General features: G+C 30.7%; 2 protein-coding genes across 3 annotated transcripts in view; one reads left to right on the top strand and one right to left on the bottom strand.

Annotated features, from left to right (window-relative positions):
• The window catches only part of LOC6046209 (dromyosuppressin), a 52,419-nt gene that overhangs the window by 29,730 nt on the left and 997 nt on the right, over positions 1 to 21,692 (top strand). The window lies entirely within an intron of this gene.
• Positions 17,874 to 20,234, bottom strand: LOC119769565. 2 transcript variants are annotated; one of them, XM_038262481.1, is made up of 3 exons: positions 19,936 to 20,234; positions 19,322 to 19,432; positions 19,047 to 19,086 (listed from the first exon to the last, which is right to left on the bottom strand). In XM_038262481.1, the coding sequence occupies exons 1-3, from the start codon at positions 20,129 to 20,131 to the stop codon at positions 19,067 to 19,069; spliced, it is 327 nt and encodes a 108-aa protein (XP_038118409.1). In that variant the 5' UTR covers positions 20,132 to 20,234; the 3' UTR covers positions 19,047 to 19,066. The 2 variants fall into 2 exon arrangements, 1 of the variants encoding a protein (XP_038118409.1); XR_005278425.1 differs by lacking the exons at positions 19,047 to 19,086; positions 19,322 to 19,432 and adding an exon at positions 17,874 to 18,193.

Raw genomic sequence — 21,692 nt, forward strand, 5'->3', positions numbered from 1 at the left:
TCCATATTTCAATTGATGGTGTTGAGCCGCCCTGGTTCCGGTTGCCGATGGAATCGCCCTGAACGCGCACTATCTCACGAGTATTTGGGCACAGCAAGCGGACAGGCCACGGAAATAATACACAAACGAAATCACCGCCTTAAAAAAAAGGACTTCGAGCAAGACTTCGTGCTTGTTCACTAGCCGTTTTTCAGAAAACTGAACAATTTGACAGATTACGGGCACGTGTTAATAACAATTATTTTGATTTAAACCAGAAAACACTATATTGTTGATTCAACGCGGTTCTGTGTAGAATCAACGCAATAATTTTGTTGTTATTTCCAAAAGGGTTTGACAAAATACACCAAGTTAATTCAACTCAAAATTTTGAGTTGATTCAATTGGTTTTGAGTCTTATTTCAACAAAAAATCGTCAAGTCAAAACAACAAAATATTTTTTTGATTCAAACATGCTTGATTTTTTACGTGTTCTTATGGATTTTGCCAGTACTTTTTTCTGAGTGTAGAAGACTTTTTTTCATGTTTCGGGGTCCTCTTGAGAAGCAGCAAGTATCCGCATTAGGGTGCGTCACAAATGCAAAAAATTGAGCTAGATCGGATAGGCGGGCGAGCAGGGGTAAATAACACGGGAATACCAAATGTTGGTATTACTTGGGCAAATAATAGCGACCAAAATGTGCCCTTGGTTGCCCAGTAATAGATGGTAAAATACCATGAAATCATACCAAAGTCTTGTATGTAGAAGGGCACAACAAAACCAAACCATGTTATTCCAAGGGTAAAATAATATCTCAAAATAAAACCATTTCAATACCAAGTTGAGGTCTTCTGGATTTTTGAACATTGCTTGTATACCAAAACTTGGTATTGCCATGGTTTTAATTTTAGGTATTCCCGCGCCCTTGGAAAATCATTTTTGGCAATCCTGTTGTCTTCTACATACATGATTTTGGTATGATTTCATGGTATTTTACCATCTATTACTGGGCAACCAAGAGCACATTTTGGTCGCTGATATTTGCACAAGTAGGTAATACCAAAATTTGGTATTTTCATACCATTTTTAGTGCAGCATTTGCAGTGAGTGAAAAAACGGAAACGATCCATATGCAACAGCCAAATCTACTCACCTGATGATTCCATGTTGTTCTTAGTGATATTCTTCACCACACCGAATGCATTTGTCATTGATGAACGGTGTTTGAAGTTGTTGAAGCTTCTGAAAAATAACAAGATTGAAAAATAAGTGTTATTAAAATGAAACTGGATTGAAATTCACCAAAATTCAATAATCTTTCGATTGACTCGTTTTTCAAAGTATTTGGTTAGAAATTTCAACAATTTAAAAAAAAAATCGTAATGGGTATATCAAAAAATGTTAAAACCAGCTTTAACATTTTTTTTTCAAAAAAAAAAATTTATTATCTTGGTAAAAAAATCCCATAGTTTCAGAGAAAATTGATGATTGATTGATGAAACCTTTCAATACCAAAATAATACCAAAACATGCCATCCTGACTTAGAAAATTTTCCACAATTTCAAGTCATTTCTGTAGGGGGTACAGTATGTAAAAAAAGTATTTACACCCCTTGGGCACTATGCACATTTTGTGATGAAACATGTAAAAAATTTAAAGTTTGACAGGAACCTAGTACTACGTTTTGTTCAGAAACTCATGCCAAACATTTTGCTACAAAAAACTCATGAAAAGATGATTTCAATAAAAGTTATATAACAAATACTATTACGAAAATAAAAAGGTGCAAAAAAGTTTGTACACCTTTCGAAAAATTACCATAAATAATGTTATTTGTTGACAAATCACCATAAATCCAGTCTCCCAACTCCAAATAGGCATCCTTGACTGATTAAAAAAAGAATTTGGATTGAATATAAAGTTTACTAACTACTTAGTATAAAAGTTTATATAACTCTGGAAATTCTATATAAAACTTATCTAAACTTAATTTTGCAAACTTTTAATTCAACTAAATGTCAATATATTACCATATAATTGCTAAATAAACATTTTGGAGTGGGTATAATACCGTTTTGGGGGTATTTGTATCGATAGAATAGATTTTTCGTTGGAATTTCGTACCAACCCGGAATTACGTCGTAGGAAAATCCGCCGGCATCCGAACCGGTCCACGATTCACAAGTTAACCTATGTGAAATCGGAAAGGGCATAAAATTTCCGATCTTTTGATACCCAAACATCTACGTTTTCTTTCAAACCTACGTTTTTAAATACCTGGGCAAAAGTAAGTTTGATCCACGAGAACAAAAATTACGAAATTCCATACATTTTTGGCAGGTTGCTCAAACGAAACCATAACAACGTTTTTGCTTAGGTATTTAAAAACGTAGGTTTTAAAGAAAACCTAGATGTTTGGGTATCAAAAGATCGGAAATTTATGCCCTTTCCGATTCCACATAGGTTAACTTGTGAATCGTGGACCGGTTCGATGCCGGTGGATTTTCCTGCGACGTAATTCCGGGTTGGTACGAAAAATCTATTCTATCGATACAAATACCCCAAAACGGTGTTATACCCACTCCAAAATGTTTATTTAGCAATTATATGGTAATATATTGACATTTAGTTGAATTAAAAGTTTGCAAAATTAAGTTTAGATAAGTTTTATATAGAATTTCCAGAGTTATATAAACTTTTATACTAAGTAGTTAGTAAACTTTATATTCAATCCAAATTATTTTTAATCAGTCAAGGATGCCTATTTGGAGTTGAGAGACTGGATTTATGGTGATTTGTCAACAAATAACATTATTTATGTTAATTTTTGAAGGTGTACATACTTTTGCGCCTTTTTATTTTCGTAATAGTATTTGTTATATAACTTTTATTGAAATCATCTTTTCATGAGCTTTTGTAGCAAAATGTTTGGCATGAGTTTTGAACAAAACGTAGTACTAGGTTCCTGTCAAACTTTATTTTACATGTTTCATCACAAAATGTGCATAGTGCCCAAGGGGTGTAAATACTTTTTTTACATACTGTATATCAAAAATGTTTGAAATCAAGTTTGAAATTTCCGGTTTTCAATGAAAGCATTCGCTTTGAGACATCATTTTAGCGCAAAATTAATTATTTTGTCAAAATTGGTCAAAATTTTCCCATAGTTTCAGAGGAATTTGATAAAACACTTTAATACTAAAATAATACCAAAATGTGCCATCCTGACTTAGAAAATTTTCCACAATTTCAAGTCATTTCTGTAAGGGGTATATCAAAAATGTTTAAAATCAAGTTTGAAATTTCCGGTTTTAAATTAAACCATTCGCTTTGAGACATCATTTTAGCGCAAAATTAATTATTTTGTCAAAATTGGACAAAATTTTCCCATAGTTTCAGAGGAATTTGATAAAATACAGTAATACCAAAAGAATACCAAAATGTGGTGTTCGACCATTGACAAATTCTGCAATTTTGCAATATCAAAACAATACCTTAAATTGGTATGATACCACATTTTGCTCTTGCATAATCCTCAAGACAAATTTTAAAGGGTCCAGGAATACCAAAATTTGGTATTGATACCAGAGAAAGGTATTATTGCGCATTTCCCTTGTTATTTACCCATGCTCGGGTAGAATGATAGATTCAGGAACAATGTTTTCATACAACAAAAAATCCCAAAAATGGTTTACAACTCGCGTGCGGAGCTTGAATGAAAAAAGTGCATTTATCGAGTATTATCCAGAAATACGCGTAACAATCATACTAAAGTCATTCAAATTTGGTCGCCTTGGGCTTCAAGTTATAGTTTAATGTCCCCTGAACAAATTCCTGTATACCGACACACAGTGGATCCTCTCCGAACAAAGGTGTGACAAAATTAAAAAAATGTCAGGTATTCTACCAAATATGTCATATCAGGGTAATTTTGGGCAGCTGAATTCAAAAAACACATTTATTTTTTCATGAAATAAAATCTAAGTACATTAGGGTGGTACATAAATATTTATTTTTAAAATATTTTTTTTTAATTGCTGAAATTGTATTTTTTTATATCAATAGTAGCTTGGAATTTTGATTGTGTGTGTGTGTGTGTGTGTGTAAATCTTAACAAAAAAAATGTTAGGGTGGTACCATATCACATTGATCCATAACCGAAATTTTGTTAAATCAAATTCGTAGATACCACACTTTTAAATAACAGCTTTGTCATCTTCCGAAAAGTTGATCAGGATCAGTACAGTAGTAACGTTAGGGTGGTCCAGTTAATAGGGTGTTCCAAATTTTGTGTATTTGAGGAAAAGTGTTATTTGGCTTCTATGAGATTATCATAACATTTTAACTGTGCACATTTTAGTAGTATCTGTAGTTTAGGTAGAAAAAGATTAGAAGACATTTCTAGAGTTTTTTTAAAGGTCCTATAAACATATGAAACACAATAAATTAAAGGACCTTTAAAAAAACTCTAGACTTTGTTGAGGCCAACAAAAACTTCATTTCAAGTTTTCATCTCGTTCCCCTTTCGAATATTCTCCAAATACTAGGGTGCAAAACAAAGATAAACCTACAAAATTAATTAATCATAACCTTTTTTTGCATTAGAGTTATTAATTAGAGTAATTTGTGATACATTTTCATTAAAAAGGTTGAGAATAAGGTTTTGAATTTTATTTTTTTTAATTTCCTATCTTAAGATTCCCTCTTCTCTTCATCCACGACTAGAGCCAAGGTCTGCTCTGCTTTTTATGTACTAAGCTGCACATAAAAATATGTAAGGTAGAAACTGCTTTAAGGAAGACTTTTTGGAAGATTTTTTGGGACAGTTGAAAAAAAATCTTGCATGGTTAGGATTCCCACAAGAAAATCTATCGTACCAAAAAAAGTATGTACCGTCATCAGGGGTGACATTAGGTCTGGGGGTGAGATTAGGTCATACAAATTTTAGCAATTTTGTATGATTGTATCTCACCCACCAGACCCAATGTCACCCTGATGACGGTGCTCATTAAAATGTTTGCAATTGCTAATTAACTTTGTTTATCACTGCTCGCATCACTTTGTTCCAATAATTCTCCACGCAAATACACATTGTAGCTTGTGTGCTATCTTGTGACACGTCCTTTCTTTTTCAGCAGACAGCAGAATATTTAACCAAGTCATAAAAAAGACGAGTGAGAGGGGGGGGGGGGTTCTTGGTACACTAAGAAATCCAAAATCCAGTATTATTTAGTAAATTTGTTGCATTCTTGAATATAAAGAAAGATCATAAGGCGATTGCCATATCTGACTTATTGATCCGATTCGTGAATAGAGTAGAGTACTTTGACTTTTTTTAGAAACATGCAAATTTTGATCTTTCGAGCAAGTATGAGCAAAATTTGCTATACACAGTCTGAAAGTACATTAAATTTCACGACAGAAACTGCATAGGAGACTTTGTTCACACCCGTACAAAATTGTTCCTAAAGGGTTGAAATTCGAAAAAATCTTGAAAATAGTTAATGCTATCTTTCCTTTGAATAGCTAAAAAGGGGGAGGGGTCAATCAGAATTCCAAGAACAACTTTTAATTACCTTTCCAATGCAGCCAGAAGAATCAAATTTGGTTGAAAATTGGCTGAGTTATGCAAGTTTTAAGAAAAAATATTTTTGGCGAATTTTGAAGTTTCAGCTACTAGAAATAACAAAAATGTCTGCACTCTTAAAGCCGCCAAAAATTCAAATTCCATCCAATCTTGCTCAAAATTTGGGAAAGAGTTTTTGAAGGTATGAGAAAAAATAGAAAAATACTAACACTACTGAAATTTAACTTTCATTTTTTGATTTTTGTCACACCTGGATCCACTGTGCGACATAGTCCATAAAAGCTTGTGTTTGGGCATAGCGCCAAAGAAATTCAAAAATCACTTCCTAAAACGAGCCAACCAATTTTGCAGCCAAAACTAATGCATTCAGCTTATACACGCAAAAAAAAGCGTTCCCGTAGCCATAAACAAAAAATCACGAATTTAGCAAACAAACGTGTTCATGGAAACGTGAACAAATTCATGAAATCATGGTACAAAAATCATGAAATCATGATATGCACTTCATAAAGTTATGAACTAGTTCACGACGCTGTGATCCGTGTTTAAAGACGATACGTTGCGTTACTTTTTTAAAGTCGACCAGTAACGCTTGGAAACAAAACAGACAAGTTTAGACGTGCTGACCAGCTGATTGGTTGAATTGGTTTGTGTATTTATTTTCAAAGAGTTTATCGAAGAAGTTTGATTTAAAAATCAATGTTTTGTGAGTGGATTTTCGACCGTTCGGCTTCGGGGCGAGTGGTTCTGGTAAGTTTTGTGAGGGGTCATTACCCACAAAGACTCATGCATGTGTTTTTTTTTGGGAGAGGAAGGAGAAACGCAACACCGGGAGAGAGTGGGGGGTTAGGTTGGAGGGGTATTTCAAACATTTTAAGCATTTCGATAAATTCAAGTACATTCCAAGTTTTTCAAGTAATTCAAGTAAGAACTTGAATTCAATTAATTCAAGTTATTCAAGAAATTCAAGTTATTCAAGAAATTCAAGAAATTCAAGAAATTCAAGAAATTCAAGAAATTCAAGAAATTCAAGAAATTCAAAAAATTCAAGAAATTCAAGAAATTCAAGAAAATCAAGAAATTCAAGAAATTCAAGAAATTCAAGAAATTCAAGAATTCAAGAAATTCAAGAAATTCAAGAAATTCAAGAAATTCAAGAAATTCAAGAAATTCAAGAAATTCAAGAAATTCAAGAAATTCAAGAAATTCAAGAAATTCAAGAAATTCAAGAAATTCAAGAAATTCAAGAGCTTCAAGAAATTCAAGAAATTCTAGAAATTCTAGAAATTCTAGAAATTCTAGAAATTCTAGAAATTCAAGAAATTCAAGAAATTCAAGAAATTCAAGAAATTCAAGAAATTCAAGAAATTCAAGAAATTCAAGAAATTCAAGAAATTCAAGAAATTCAAGAAATTCAAGAAATTCAAGAAATTCAAAAAATTCAAGAAATTCAAGAAATTCAAGAAATTCAAAAAATTCAAGAAATTCAAGAAATTCAAGAAATTCAAGAAATTCAAGAAATTCAAGAAATTCAAGAAATTCAAAATTCAAGAAATTCAAGAAATTCAAGAAATTCAAAATTCAAGAAATTCAAGAAATTCAAGAAATTCAAGAAATTCAAGAAATTCAAGAAATTCAAGAAATTCAAGAAATTCAAGAAATTCAAGAATTCAAGAAATTCAAGAAATTCAAGAAATTCAAGAAATTCAAGAAATTCAAGAAATTCAAGAAATTCAAGAAATTCAAGAAATTCAAGAAATTCAAGAAATTCAAGAAATTCAAGAAATTCAAGAAATTCAAGAAATTCAAGAAATTCAAGAAATTCAAGAGCTTCAAGAAATTCAAGAAATTCTAGAAATTCTAGAAATTCAAGAAATTCAAGAAATTCAAGAAATTCAAGAAATTCAAGAAATTCAAGAAATTCAAGAAATTCAAGAAATTCAAGAAATTCAAGAAATTCAAGAAATTCAAGAAATTCAAGAAATTCAAGAAATTCAAGAAATTCAAGAAATTCAAGAAATTCAAGAAATTCAAGAAATTCAAGAAATTCAAGAAATTCAAGAAATTCAAGAAATTCAAGAAATTCAAGAAATTCAAGAAATTCAAGAAATTCAAAAAAATTAAGAAATTCAAGAAATTCAAGAAATTCAAGAAATTCAAGAAATTCAAGAAATTCAAGAAATTCAAGAAATTCAAGAAATTCAAGAAATTCAAGAAATTCAAGAAATTCAAGAAATTCAAAAAATTCAAGAAATTCAAGAAATTCAAGAAATTCAAAAAATTCAAGAAATTCAAGAAATTCAAGAAATTCAAGAAATTCAAGAAATTCAAGAAATTCAAGAATTCAAGAAATTCACGAAATTCAAGAAATTCAAGAAATTCAAGAAATTCAAGAAATTCAAGAAATTCAAGAAATTCAAGAAATTCAAGAAATTCAAGAAATTCAAGAAATTCAAGAAATTCAAGAAATTCAAGAAATTCAAGAAATTCAAGAAATTCAAGAAATTCAAGAAATTCAAGAGCTTCAAGAAATTCAAGAAATTCTAGAAATTCTAGAAATTCTAGAAATTCAAGAAATTCAAGAAATTCAAGAAATTCAAAAATTCAAGAAATTCAAGAAATTCAAGAAATTCAAGAAATTCAAGAAATTCAAGAAATTCAAGAAATTCAAGAAATTCAAGAAATTCAAGAAATTCAAGAAATTCAAGAAATTCAAGAAATTCAAGAAATTCAAGAAATTCAAGAAATTTAAGAAATTCAAGAAATTCAAGAAATTCAAGAAATTCAAGAAATTCAAGAAATTCAAGAAATTCAAGAAATTCAAGAAATTTAAGAAATTCAAGAAATTCAAGAAATTCAAGAAATTCAAGAAATTCAAGAAATTCAAGAAATTCAAGAAATTCAAGAAATTCAAGAAATTCAAGAAATTCAAGAAATTCAAGAAATTCAAGAAATTCAAGAAATTCAAGAAATTCAAGAAATTCAAGAAATTCAAGAAATTCAAGAAATTCAAGAAATTCAAGAAATTCAAGAAATTCAAGAAATTCAAGAAATTCAAGAAATTCAAGAAATTCAAGAAATTCAAGAAATTCAAGAAATTCAAGAAATTCAAGAAATTCAAGAAATTCAAGAAATTCAAGAAATTCAAGAAATTCAAGAAATTCAAAAAAATTCAAGAAATTCCAGAAATTCAAGAAATTCAAGAAATTCAAGAAATTCAAGAAATTCAAGAAATTCAAGAAATTCAAGAAATTTAAGAAATTCAAGAAATTCAAGAAATTCAAGAAATTCAAGAAATTCAAGAAATTCAAGAAGTTCAAGAAATTCAAGAAATTCAAGAAATTTAGAAAATTTAAGAAATTCAAGAAATTCAAGAAATTCAAGAAATTCAAGAAATTCAAGAAATTCAAGAAATTCAAGAAATTCAAGAAATTCAAGAAATACAAGAAATTCAAGAAATTCTAGAAATTCAAGAAATTCAAGAAATTCTAGAAATTCTAGAAATTCAAGAAATTCAAGAAATTCAAGAAATTCAAGAAATTCAAGAAATTCAAGAAATTCAAGAAATTCAAGAAATTCAAGAAATTCAAGAAATTCAAGAAATTCAAGAAATTCTAGAAATTCAAGAAATTCAAGAAATTCAAGAAATTCAAGAAATTCAAGAAATTCAAGAAATTCAAGAAATTCAAGAAATTCAAGAAATTCAAGAAATTCAAGAAATTCAAGAAATTCAAAAAATTCAAGAAATACAAGAAATTCAAGAAATTCTAGAAATTCAAGAAATTCAAGAAATTCAAGAAATTCAAGAAATTCAAGAAATTCAAGAAATTCAAGAAATTCAAGAAATTCAAGAAATTCAAGAAATTCAAGAAATTCAAGAAATTCAAGAAATTCAAGAAATTCAAGAAATTTAAGAAATTCAAGAAATTCAAGAAATTCAAGAAATTCAAGAAATTCAAGAAATTCAAGAAATTCAAGAAATTCAAGAAATTCAAGAAATTCAAGAAATTCAAGAAATTCAAGAAATTCAAGAAATTCAAGAAATTCAAGAAATTCAAGAAATTCAAGAAATTCAAAAATTCAAGAAATTCAAGAAATTCAAGAAATTCAAGAAATTCATGAAATTCAAGAAATTCAAGAAATTCAAGAAATTCAAGAAATTCAAGAAATTCAAGAAATTCAAGAAATTCAAGAAATTCAAGAAATTCAAGAAATTCAAGAAATTCAAGAAATTCAAGAAATTCAAGAAATTCAAGAAATTCAAGAAATTCAAGAAATTCAAGAAATTCAAGAAATTCAAGAAATTCAAGAAATTCAAGAAATTCAAGAAATTCAAGAAATTCAAGAAATTCAAGAAATTCAAGAAATTCAAGAAATTCAAGAAATTCAAGAAATTCAAGAAATTCAAGAAATTCATGAAATTCAAGAAAATCAAGAAATTTAAAAAATTCAAGAATTTCAAGAAATTTTAAAAAAAATAAGAAATTCAAGAAATTCAAGAAATTCAAGAAATTTAAGAAATTCAAGAAATTCAAGAAATTCAAGAAATTTAAGAAATTCAAGAAATTCAAAAAATTCTAGAAATTTTAAAAAATTAAGAAATTCAAGAAATTAAAAAATTCACGTCTAAAAAGAAGTTTATTGCAGATTCAATTGTATTTTTGTATTTTTGTATTTTAGTATTTTAGTATTTCAGTATTTTAGTATTTTAGTATTTTTGTATTTTTGTATTTTTGTATTTTTGTATTTTTGTATTTTAGTATTTTAGTATTTTAGTATTTTAGTATTTTAGTATTTTAGTATTTTAGTATTTTAGTATTTTTGTATTTTTGTATTTTTGTATTTTTGTATTTTTGTATTTTTGTATTTTTGTATTTTTGTATTTTTGTATTTTTGTATTTTTGTATTTTTGTATTTTTGTATTTTTGTATTTTTGTATTTTTGTATTTTGTATTTTTGTATTTTTGTATTTTTGTATTTTGTATTTTTGTATTTTTGTATTTTTGTATTTTTGTATTTTTGTATTTTTGTATTTTTGTATTTTTGTATTTTTGTATTTTTGTATTTTTGTATTTTTGTATTTTTGTATTTTTGTATTTTTGTATTTTTGTATTTTTGTATTTTTGTATTTTTGTATTTTTGTATTTTTGTATTTTTGTATTTTTGTATTTTTGTATTTTGTATTTTTGTATTTTTGTATTTTTGTATTTTTGTATTTTTGTATTTTTGTATTTTTGTATTTTTGTATTTTTGTATTTTTGTATTTTTGTATTTTTGTATTTTTGTATTTTTGTATTTTTGTATTTTTGTATTTTTGTATTTTTGTATTTTTGTGTTTTTGTATTTTTGTATTTTTGTATTTTTGTATTTTTGTATTTTTGTATTTTTGTATTTTTGTATTTTTGTATTTTTGTATTTTTGTATTTTTGTATTTTGTATTTTTGTATTTTTGTATTTTTGTATTTTTGTATTTTTGTATTTTTGTATTTTTGTATTTTTGTATTTTTGTATTTTTGTATTTTTGTATTTTTGTATTTTTGTATTTTTGTATTTTTGTATTTTTGTATTTTTGTATTTTTGTATTTTTGTATTTTTGTATTTTTGTATTTTTGTATTTTTGTATTTTTGTATTTTTGTATTTTTGTATTTTTGTATTTTTGTATTTTTGTATTTTTGTATTTTTGTATTTTTGTGGAGCTTTAGGAGAGACCTGAAGTATCTTGACGCGTCGTGCTAGTGGCCGAAGAATAAATCCGTTTTCAAGTGAAAAATAACTCGATTTTGCTTTAAAATTGCACGTATCGATTCGTTTTTGATTGTGCAATTCGAGGAACATGAAGTGTCGCGATTTATCAGTGACTTAATGTTGATTATTTGGTTTCAAAATCGATGACCTGTTTTTGCCGGAGGCCGGCCATATTGGACTTAAGCATTTTGATGCTGTGCGAAAAGAGAGTGAGAGAGAGTGAAAAGAATCGAGCCGATTACACCGCAGTTGCACCGTTTTTGTATGTTCATGGGACGAATTTATGTGTGTGTTTCCCGGTTTGCTTTGGCTTTGGTTTGCTAGTCGTGAAGAAAGCTGAGCAACATGCAGCATTGCCAAGCCTTTCGTCGTGGTCGTAGTAGTTGTGACGTAGATTGTAAGTGAGCTGCAGCAGGGCAGAGCGGCTTAGACGTCGCTGCCAGAGAAGAGCCACAACATAAATGAGCGTGAGAGAGAATTCACGTGCACGTGCTTGCTTCGATATCCTCGCCTCGCTAAGTGGGGAAGTTGACGAGCGGCATAATGGTATTCGTGTGCGAATACTGACAGCAGCTCTCGCGGAGTTCACCAGCTTGACTTTGACAGTCGATCTTTGAAAGGAACCTTGCAAGATGCAGAGAGGGTCAAAGGGCATCACACTTGAGGTAAGCTCTTTCTGTTTTCAGGTAAGTGTGAGCGCACACTCAACTGTACATATTAAAAGGTATGTTGGCATTGTATTTATTTTATTTTTAATCTGATTTGATCTGATTCTAAGCATTACTTTCTTGCTCTATACTGTCTAAGAAATTTTCCTGGAATGTTTGATTGTATTTATAATTTATACTCATCTATGTTTACCTACCCACAGTGAGCGAGTTGTGGCGCTATAACCACGGCAAAAAGGGCCAGGGCACCTGTGGAAATACAGTGTCCCATCCTCGAGGGTCCCGGGGCACCAAAACTTCTTAGCGTGGTGCTCCCAACGATTCATTGCTTTAATAACCAGGAACGTGAGCGGGGGATCCCCACGTTTCTTCCTCCCCTGTAGATTCATTAAATGTTTTGTTGTTTGAACATTCGTGCTCAAACGCAATACATTTTAGCGAATCATCTTTGCGGTTAACTTTACGCAGTTGGCCTGGCCGCTTCGACGTTTGTGATGTTTCAATGCATTCTAATGCAATGGCGCACTGCAAACGTTGATAATGACAAGAAGATGCTAGGCGTCAATCAACCTAAGGCATTCTCCAGGATGCCCTCGAAAGACTGGCTGCGATAGGGTTAGATTAGATTAGATTAGATTAGATTTGTATTTTTGTATTTTTGTATTTTTGTATTTTTGTATTTTTGTATTTTTGTATTTTTGTATTTTTGTATTTTTGTATTTTTGTATTTTTGTATTTTTGTATTTTTGTATTTTTGTATTTTTGTATTTTTGTATTTTGTTTTTGTATTTTTGTATTTTTGTATTTTTGTATTTTTGTATTTTTGTATTTTTGTATTTTTGTATTTTTGTATTTTTGTATTTTTGTATTTTTGTATTTTTGTATTTTTGTATTTTTGTATTTTTGTATTTTTGTATTTTTGTATTTTTGTATTTTTGTATTTTTGTATTTTTGTATTTTTGTATTTTTGTATTTTTGTATTTTTGTATTTTTGTATTTTTGTATTTTTGTATTTTTGTATTTTGTATTTTTGTATTTTTGTATTTTTGTATTTTGTATTTTTGTATTTTTGTATTTTTGTATTTTTGTATTTTTGTATTTTTGTATTTTTGTATTTTTGTATTTTTGTATTTTTGTATTTTTGTATTTTTGTATTTTTGTATTTTTGTATTTTTGTATTTTTGTATTTTTGTATTTTTGTATTTTTGTATTTTTGTATTTTTGTATTTTTGTATTTTTGTATTTTTGTATTTTTGTATTTTTGTATTTTTGTATTTTGTATTTTTGTATTTTTGTATTTTTGTATTTTTGTATTTTTGTATTTTTGTATTTTTGTATTTTTGTATTTTTGTATTTTTGTATTTTTGTTTTTTGTATTTTTGTATTTTTGTATTTTTGTATTTTTGTATTTTTGTATTTTTGTATTTTTGTATTTTTATTTTTGTATTTTGTATTTTTGTATTTTTGTATTTTTGTATTTTTGTATTTTTGTATTTTTGTATTTTTGTATTTTTGTATTTTGTATTTTTGTATTTTTGTATTTTTGTATTTTTGTATTTTTGTATTTTTGTATTTTTGTATTTTTGTATTTTTGTATTTTTGTATTTTTGTATTTTTGTATTTTTGTATTTTGTATTTTTGTATTTTTGTATTTTTGTATTTTTGTATTTTTGTATTTTTGTATTTTTGTATTTTTGTATTTTTGTATTTTTGTATTTTTGTATTTTTGTATTTTTGTATTTTTGTATTTTTGTATTTTTGTATTTTTGTATTTTTGTATTTTTGTATTTTTGTATTTTTGTATTTTTGTATTTTTGTATTTTTGTATTTTTGTATTTTTGTATTTTGTATTTTTGTATTTTTGTATTTTTGTATTTTTGTATTTTTGTATTTTTGTATTTTTGTATTTTTGTATTTTTGTATTTTTGTATTTTTGTATTTTTGTATTTTTGTATTTTTGTATTTAAGTATTTTGTATTTTTGTATTTTTGTATTTTTGTATTTTTGTATTTTTGTATTTTTGTATTTTTGTATTTTTGTATTTTTGTATTTTTGTATTTTTGTATTTTTGTATTTTTGTATTTTTGTATTTTGTATTTTTGTATTTTGTATTTTTGTATTTTTGTATTTTGTATTTTGTATTTTGTATTTTGTATTTTTGTATTTTTGTATTTTTGTATTTTTGTATTTTTGTATTTTTGTTTTTTGTATTTTTGTATTTTGTATTTTTGTATTTTTGTATTTTTGTATTTTTGTATTTTGTATTTTTGTATTTTTGTATTTTTGTATTTTTGTATTTTTGTATTTTTGTATTTTTGTATTTTTGTATTTTTGTATTTTTGTATTTTTGTATTTTTGTATTTTTGTATTTTTGTATTTTTGTATTTTTGTATTTTTGTATTTTTGTATTTTTTATTTTTGTTTTTTTGTTTTTTTGTTTTTTTGTTTTTTTGTTTTTTTGTATTTTTGTATTTTTGTATTTTTTTATTTTTGTATTTTTGTATTTTTGTACTTTTTAATATAGCAACTTCTACTTGATTTTGGGCCATGGTTCGTTGACATTACATTAAATGGTCGTAATTTTTAATTTGATGAATTTTGATATGTCACATGTCGAGCTGCCGAGAGAAACTCACCGATTGCCCGTGCTCTCCTCCGCTCGCGAACGGGCTTTCTCGCGAGCCAGAATTGCCCGTTCGCGAGAAGTTGAACGAACAAAAAACAACACAGCGATTGAAGTTACACCTTTATACCATCGCCTGGTCCGTATTCATAAGCCTGATAAACAAATTGCTAGCTTGGGACGAACGGAGCGCTCGACGAAGAGGCGCTCGCGAGCGCTCGCGTCGAGAGCGAGAACGCGAACGAAAATGCGAGCGCGAGCGAGAAGAGAAAAGTACTAAAAGTTCTCTCCCTCGTTCGCGAGCGAGAAATGCTTTCCTTCTTCTCGCTCGAATTCCAACACTGCTTTGAAAAACGAGTCAATCAACAGATTATTGAATTTTGGTTAATTTCAATACAAAAAAATCAAATTATTCGCTCTACAGCATTGTCTTGGCGTTCTCGATTGCGAGATTCCTACTCGAAACTAAGTGTCCGAAGGCGTGATTGTTGAGGCAATTGCAAACCTCTTTTTACTTAGCTTCCATCCTCCCCGGGATTCGAACTGACGGCCTTTGGATTGTTAGTCCAACTGCCTACCAGCGACTCCACCGAGACAGGACCCAGGGAGACGACTCCTACACCTGGACTGAGCTAACGACCTAACCTTTTTTAGGTTAGTCCGGGGCCAACATTTACTTCCCTTCCGACGGAAGGCGTGATCAGACAAATCTCGTCTCGAAAAATGCCGCCGGGACCGTCTGGGATCGAACCCAGGCCGACTGGGTGAGAGGCAATCACGCTTACCCCTACACCACGGTCCCGGTTATAATTTCAATACTGTTTCATTTTATTCACGCTTATTTTTCTTTCTTGTTATTTTTCAGAAGCATCAAAAACTTCAAACAGGCCGTTCATCAATGACAAATGCATTCGATGTGGTGAAGAATATCACTAAGAACAGCATGGAATCATCAGGTGAGTAGATTTGGCTGTTGCATATGGATCATTTCCGTTTTATTCACTAACTGCAACTGTTGCACTATAAATGGTATGAAAATACCAAATTTTGTTATTTCTTATGCAAATACCAGCGACCAAAATGTGCTCATGTTTGCCCAGTAAATCAAAATCAAACCATCCACATTAACGACCCCCGGGTCTTTTGTGGTCTCTATTGCAAGTTTCTGCTCGAACCTAGAAGTCCGAAGGCTTGAATGGGGAGAGCACCCAAACCTCTTTTTACTCCAAGGAACCTTCCACCCCAGTGTTTGGACTGACGACCTTTGGATTGCGAGTCCAACCGCCGCCAGCGATTCCTCCGGAGTAGGCTTGGTTTGGTGTGTTGTTTGTACTTATGGCATGGAGACGACTCCTACACCTGGAATGACTTAACGGCCTAACAACCAAGGCCGGGACCGACATTTTACTTCCTCATCCGATGGAAGGTTGCAGCAGATGGGAATCGAACCCAGAATCATCCGCTTACAAAGCGGACAGCGTAACCATTCGGCCACGCACACACTAATAGATGGTAAAATACCATGAAATCATAGCAAAATCATGTATGTGTAAGACCACAGGAATACCAAAATCTGATTTTCCAAGGGCGCGGGAATACCTAGAAATAAAACCTTGGCAATACCAAGTTTTGGTGTTCAAGCAATGTTCAAAAATCCAGAAGACCTCAACTTGGTATTAAAATGGTTTTATTTTGTGGTATTATTTTACCTTTGGAATAACATGGTTTGGTATTGTTGTGCCCTTCCACATATAAGACTTTGGTATGATTTCATGGTATTTTACCATCTATTACTGGGCAACCAAGGGCACATTTTGGTCCCTGTTATTTTCCCAAGTAATACCAGCTCGGGTCTACGAATATCAATATTTTTTTTGGTAAAACATCATGTGTTCGCATTGTGCCACTGTAGGTGACCTGTCGTGAGCATTTTTAAACAATTTTGCCAACTTGAAACTTCTATTACCCATAGGGAGGCGGCAAAAAAAAAAACATAAATATTAAAAAAAAACAAGCCATAGTTTTAACATTTCCATGGAAAAATAGTTTTAAAATGCATTTTACACTCGTTCAATTGTTTTGCAATCATTAGTTTAAAAAAAATGTAAGATTTGACGAAAACAAAAATTTTAGCGAAAGACAAACTTTTGCGATAATAAACATAGAAAATTTTCAAAAATTTGACAGAACACTCCAATTGTCTTCACCATGACAACCTGATTTTGAGTCACTCACACGGAAATTGACTTACCTCTAGAAGTACATTCGCTCAGAGAACAGTCGTTTGACATTCTATCGAGATTCCGATCATCTCTCCCGTGATTGTAATCATATGACTTCTGTCACCACGCAGCAAACACATCACAGTGGTCCAGAACGCAAAATTAAGTGGAAAATGGATTTTCAGCAAAATGGCAACTTTTGGTTTGGTTAGAAATTAGGGTGGTTCACGATTAGGGTGATTTTAAAAAGTGATTTCAGGAATATTTTTGGGATTTTTTTCGTCTTATAAAAAGTTGTTAAGATCGCCAATCCAAGCAACTTTGTCGAAGACACCAAAATTTTATCTCGTAATCTACGCTTCTACGACCAAATTTAGAGAAAGCATCTGAGTAAACTGAGTGGGTCTCGTGGCGCAGGGGTAGCGGCTTCGGCTGCCGATCCCGATGATGCTATGAGACGCGGGTTCGATTCCCGCCTTATCCACTGAGCTTCTATCGGATGGTGAAGTAAAACGTCGGTCCCGGTTTCTCCTGTCTCGTCAGAGACGCTGGAGCAGAAATCCCACGTTAGAGGAAGGCCATGCCCGCATAAAGATTTCTGATGAACTTACAGTAAATTTTAACGTTACAAAACGATAAAATATATTGTTTTTTTGACAGTGTTTTAACAGTAGACAGCATCGTTTTTTAAGATAATTTGCGTCGTATTTTGGGATTTTACCATAAAAAAGGGGGGTTGTTATGCACCGGTACCATAAAAATTTCAAAATTTTTCCATACATTTTTTTTCCAAATACGACGCATTTTACTGTTAATCTAATGTTGCATTTTTCATCCAAAAACTCGTCCTGACTATAGAAAACATCATACATTAATAATAAAAACAGCAAGCATTACAATGCATTGCACAGTCAATTTACAGTTCTTCATGGTTTTTTATCTACTAAATGATGCGGTAAAAACTATATGCGGACAATAAAACTAATAAGCATTACAATGAATTACACAGTAAAATTATAATTCTTTATGGTTTATTCCCACTAAATGCTACTGTGAAAACTATTTTCGGACATTAAAATATATAGTAAATAAAGTAAATTTTACAGTAGTTTTATTGTTATTCATAGTATGCTATTTATATTCAACATTGAACCACTTTGTTTATTTGTTCATGAATTGTTAACGCCTTCTTCAGTTTTTGCAAATCGCCAAAAGGAATCCTTCCACGACGTTTTCTTTCGCTTTCGATTCCTTTTGAAACCCTCGATCGAGACCGGTTCCTGTTCCCCCTCGGGTGGGTGATGCCGTGGTGTGTTCAGTCTGTCCGCCGGTACCTTTTGTCGACTGGATACTCCGGATTGATTTGCTGGTATTGTTAGTGTTAATAAATGAGAAGACAATTAAGTTAAGAAAAATCTTAATTTAAATAATCAAAATCTGGGGGATGAGACGAGAGAATGCGTAACGTGATTTTCGAATGAGCACAAGCGTGACTTTTTCTTTGCACTTGAATAATTTGTTTTGAAATCTTCTGTGCGCATTTTTTTTCAAGTTTTCGGAAGACAAATTACTGCGTCAGAAGTGGATGAAGGTTTGCGAAGTCGGTTTGGAACAAAATGTAAGCAAGAGCTCTAGGAAGTACAGTGCCCATTTTGAGACAAAGTACAAGTCTTAATAAATAACGTTTTGTACTAGAAAAAGCGAATCGTGCCCACAATTCGGGCGGAATCAATTGTTGGAGACGACCTCCGGATGAGCGCTGAAAAGGAGAATTAGCCAGTAAGAAGTGGGTCCATTGGAAAAGAATGGCTATACGACAACTTTACTGGTAATGGTTATGGTGATTCCGAGAATAATTACAAAAGGTTCGCTGTATCAAAAGAAAAAGAAAATCAACAAACCATATTTGGTTTTTACAATAATTTCCCTAATGAATGGTTACAATACTTGCTGCTTCTGGCGAACAGTAAAACGGCTCCGCTTTGCAGTTCAAAACGGTTCCGCTTTTGAACCGCTCTATTCACCCCCCCGATCAAAATTCGCAGATTCTGTTCTGAGATTCTTAAATGCTTTTATTCAAGATATTTAAACAAAAACTTTGGCTATTGAATTTGAAATTTATTTAAGCCCTTTATTTTAAATTTCTCAAATTATCAAATCGAATGCAGACTGTATTTGAATTTTGAACCCACAGTTTCTAATTTATTTTTTTATACCTTCGTTTTTTTATTTTAAATTTTCAGGATTTGCAAATGCCTCCTGTAAAAGAAAAAAAAACACACGAAATAAACTTAAGAAAGTTACCCAAGCAAACCATTGTTTTTTTGCAAGCAGTTGACTTAGTCAAACTTTTCGACACCCTCAGCAAACGTCAAATCAGTACAAACTGGTGCCGAATCTCTTCCATAAAGATCCGGCAATAATTTTTATGGTTTGACGTTTGCGAAAAAAAAAGAATCTTGAAAATTTAAACAAATCACTTAGTGCATCAGACCATGACAAACATCTGCTGCTGCTGCAGGAGGGATTCGGCCATCTCCAAATTTCACGAAACGCCTGATATTTACATCCCGGAGCTCTTCCGATTCGTTGACGATTGAGGATCCTGTAAAATAGAAAAAGGTATTTCCTAAGAGGGCTATAAAAATGGGGCTGGATACACTTCAAACGGCGACGACGGAACGTGTGAGCGGCATAAACAATCGGACGCGACTGGCAACTTCTTTCAAACCGTTTCGGAAGAAATTCATACAAAACATAACCACACACAAACACTACAAACGTCGGCGATGACGATGCACAAATCTCGGACGCGATTGCCAACTTCTTTGGAACCGGAAGAAGTTCAAAAACACACGCACCCACACACGACCGACGACGGAATCTGGCACAAATCCTGGACGCATCTGGCAACTTTTATCCAAACCGGTCCGGAAGGACGACGACAACAGAATCTGGCACAAATCCCGGACGCATCTGGTAACTTCTTCCAAACCGGTCCGGAAGAAGTACCAAAACACACGTACCTACTTCAAACGACGACGATGGCGACGGAATCTACCCCAAATTGCGGACGCATTAATGTTCTTCACCGATCCAAATACTCACCAAAAGTTGCTGACACTAATCCTCTTCTCCCTCCCGGATCAGTCACCCGGCAGATTTGACGCCGGGAGTTTGGTTTTTCACAAGCACACGCGATTTCATTTCGATTAAAACTTTTGAAACTGCGGCCAACACAAACAGGATCGAACATGCATCGCGAGTGAAAAAATTTGACAGCTTGCTCAACCCGCTCAACCATGGTGCGTTCGTTTGGGAGCGTCGTACGGTTCAGGCGACGACGTCAGGTGTCATGGTGTGTTCATTTTGGGATCCTTATCATTTTATGCCTTTTCTATTTTTGAGTAAAAATGTTAAAATGTTATAATATTAAAATGTTTAAATGTTTAAATGTTTAAATGTTTAAATGTTTAAATGTTTTAATGTTTAAATGTTTAAATGTTTAAATGTTTAAATGTTTAAATGTTTAAATGTTTAAATGTTTAAATGTTTAAATGTTTAAATGTTTAAATGTTTAAATGTTTAAATGTTTAAATGTTTAAATGTTTAAATGTTTAAATGTTTAAATGTTTAAATGTTTTAATGATTTAATGTTTTAATGTTTAAATGTTTAAATGTTTAAATGTATTAATATTTTAATATTTTAATTTTAATTAATATTTTAATATATTTATATATTAATATATTAATATATTAATATATTAATATATTAATATATAATATATGACACTCAACCCCCGGTGGTTGGTCACTTTTTCGTTTGACACTTTTTTAGTTTGTACCCCGTTGGTTGGTCAAAGTCAAACTAAAAAGTGACGAACTGTCACTTTTTACACGGCGCTCACGCACACTATCAAAACAAACGTTTGGTAGTGTGTGTGAACTCCGTGTAAAAGGGGTGTCAAACTAAAACGTTGCCCCGTTCGTTTGACAACAGTTGGTGTCAAACCATCGGGGTTTGAGTGTAATATATTAATATATTAATGTGTTATAATATTAATATATAAATATATTATTATTTTAATATTTTAATATTTTAATATTTTAATATTTTAATATTTTAATATTTTAATATTTTAATATTTTAATATTTTAATATTTTAATATTTTAATATTTTATTATTTAAATATTGTAATACATTAATATATTTATATATTATAATATATTATATGTTAGGGACCGTGGTGTAGTGGGTAGTCGGCCTGGGTTCGATCCCAGACGGTCCCGGTGGCATTTTTCGAGACGAGATTTGTCTGATCACGCCTTCCGTCGGACGGGAAGTAAATGTTGGCCCCGGACTAACCTAAAAAGGTTAGGTCGTTAGCTCAGTCCAGGTGTAGGAGTCGTCTCCCTGGGTCCTGTCTCGGTGGAGTCGCTGGTAGGCAGTTGGACTAACAATCCAAAGGTCGTCAGTTCGAATCCCGGGATGGATGGAGACTAAGGTGTAAAAGAGGTTTGCAATTGCCTCAACAATCAAACCTTCGGACACCTAGTTTCGAGTAGGAATCTCGCAATCGAGAACGCCAAGTCAATGCTGTAGAGCGAATAATTTGATTTTTTGAATATATTAATATATTAATATATTAATATATCAATATATTAATAAATTAATATTTTAATATTTTTTTTTTGTGTGGGAACAGTTAAATAATTAATGTTTTAATGCTTAAGTTTTTAAAATAATTTGATTTGATTTGAGTTTTTCACAAAATCGTTTGTGAAGTTTTGTATTTGAAATATAACTCGTTTTAAATACTTTTATTATATTTAAAAAAAAAATCGTTAAAAAAGTTCACACTAC

Source organism: Culex quinquefasciatus, chromosome 3, assembly GCF_015732765.1.
Source record: "Culex quinquefasciatus strain JHB chromosome 3, VPISU_Cqui_1.0_pri_paternal, whole genome shotgun sequence".
Taxonomy (NCBI): Eukaryota; Metazoa; Arthropoda; class Insecta; order Diptera; family Culicidae; genus Culex; species Culex quinquefasciatus.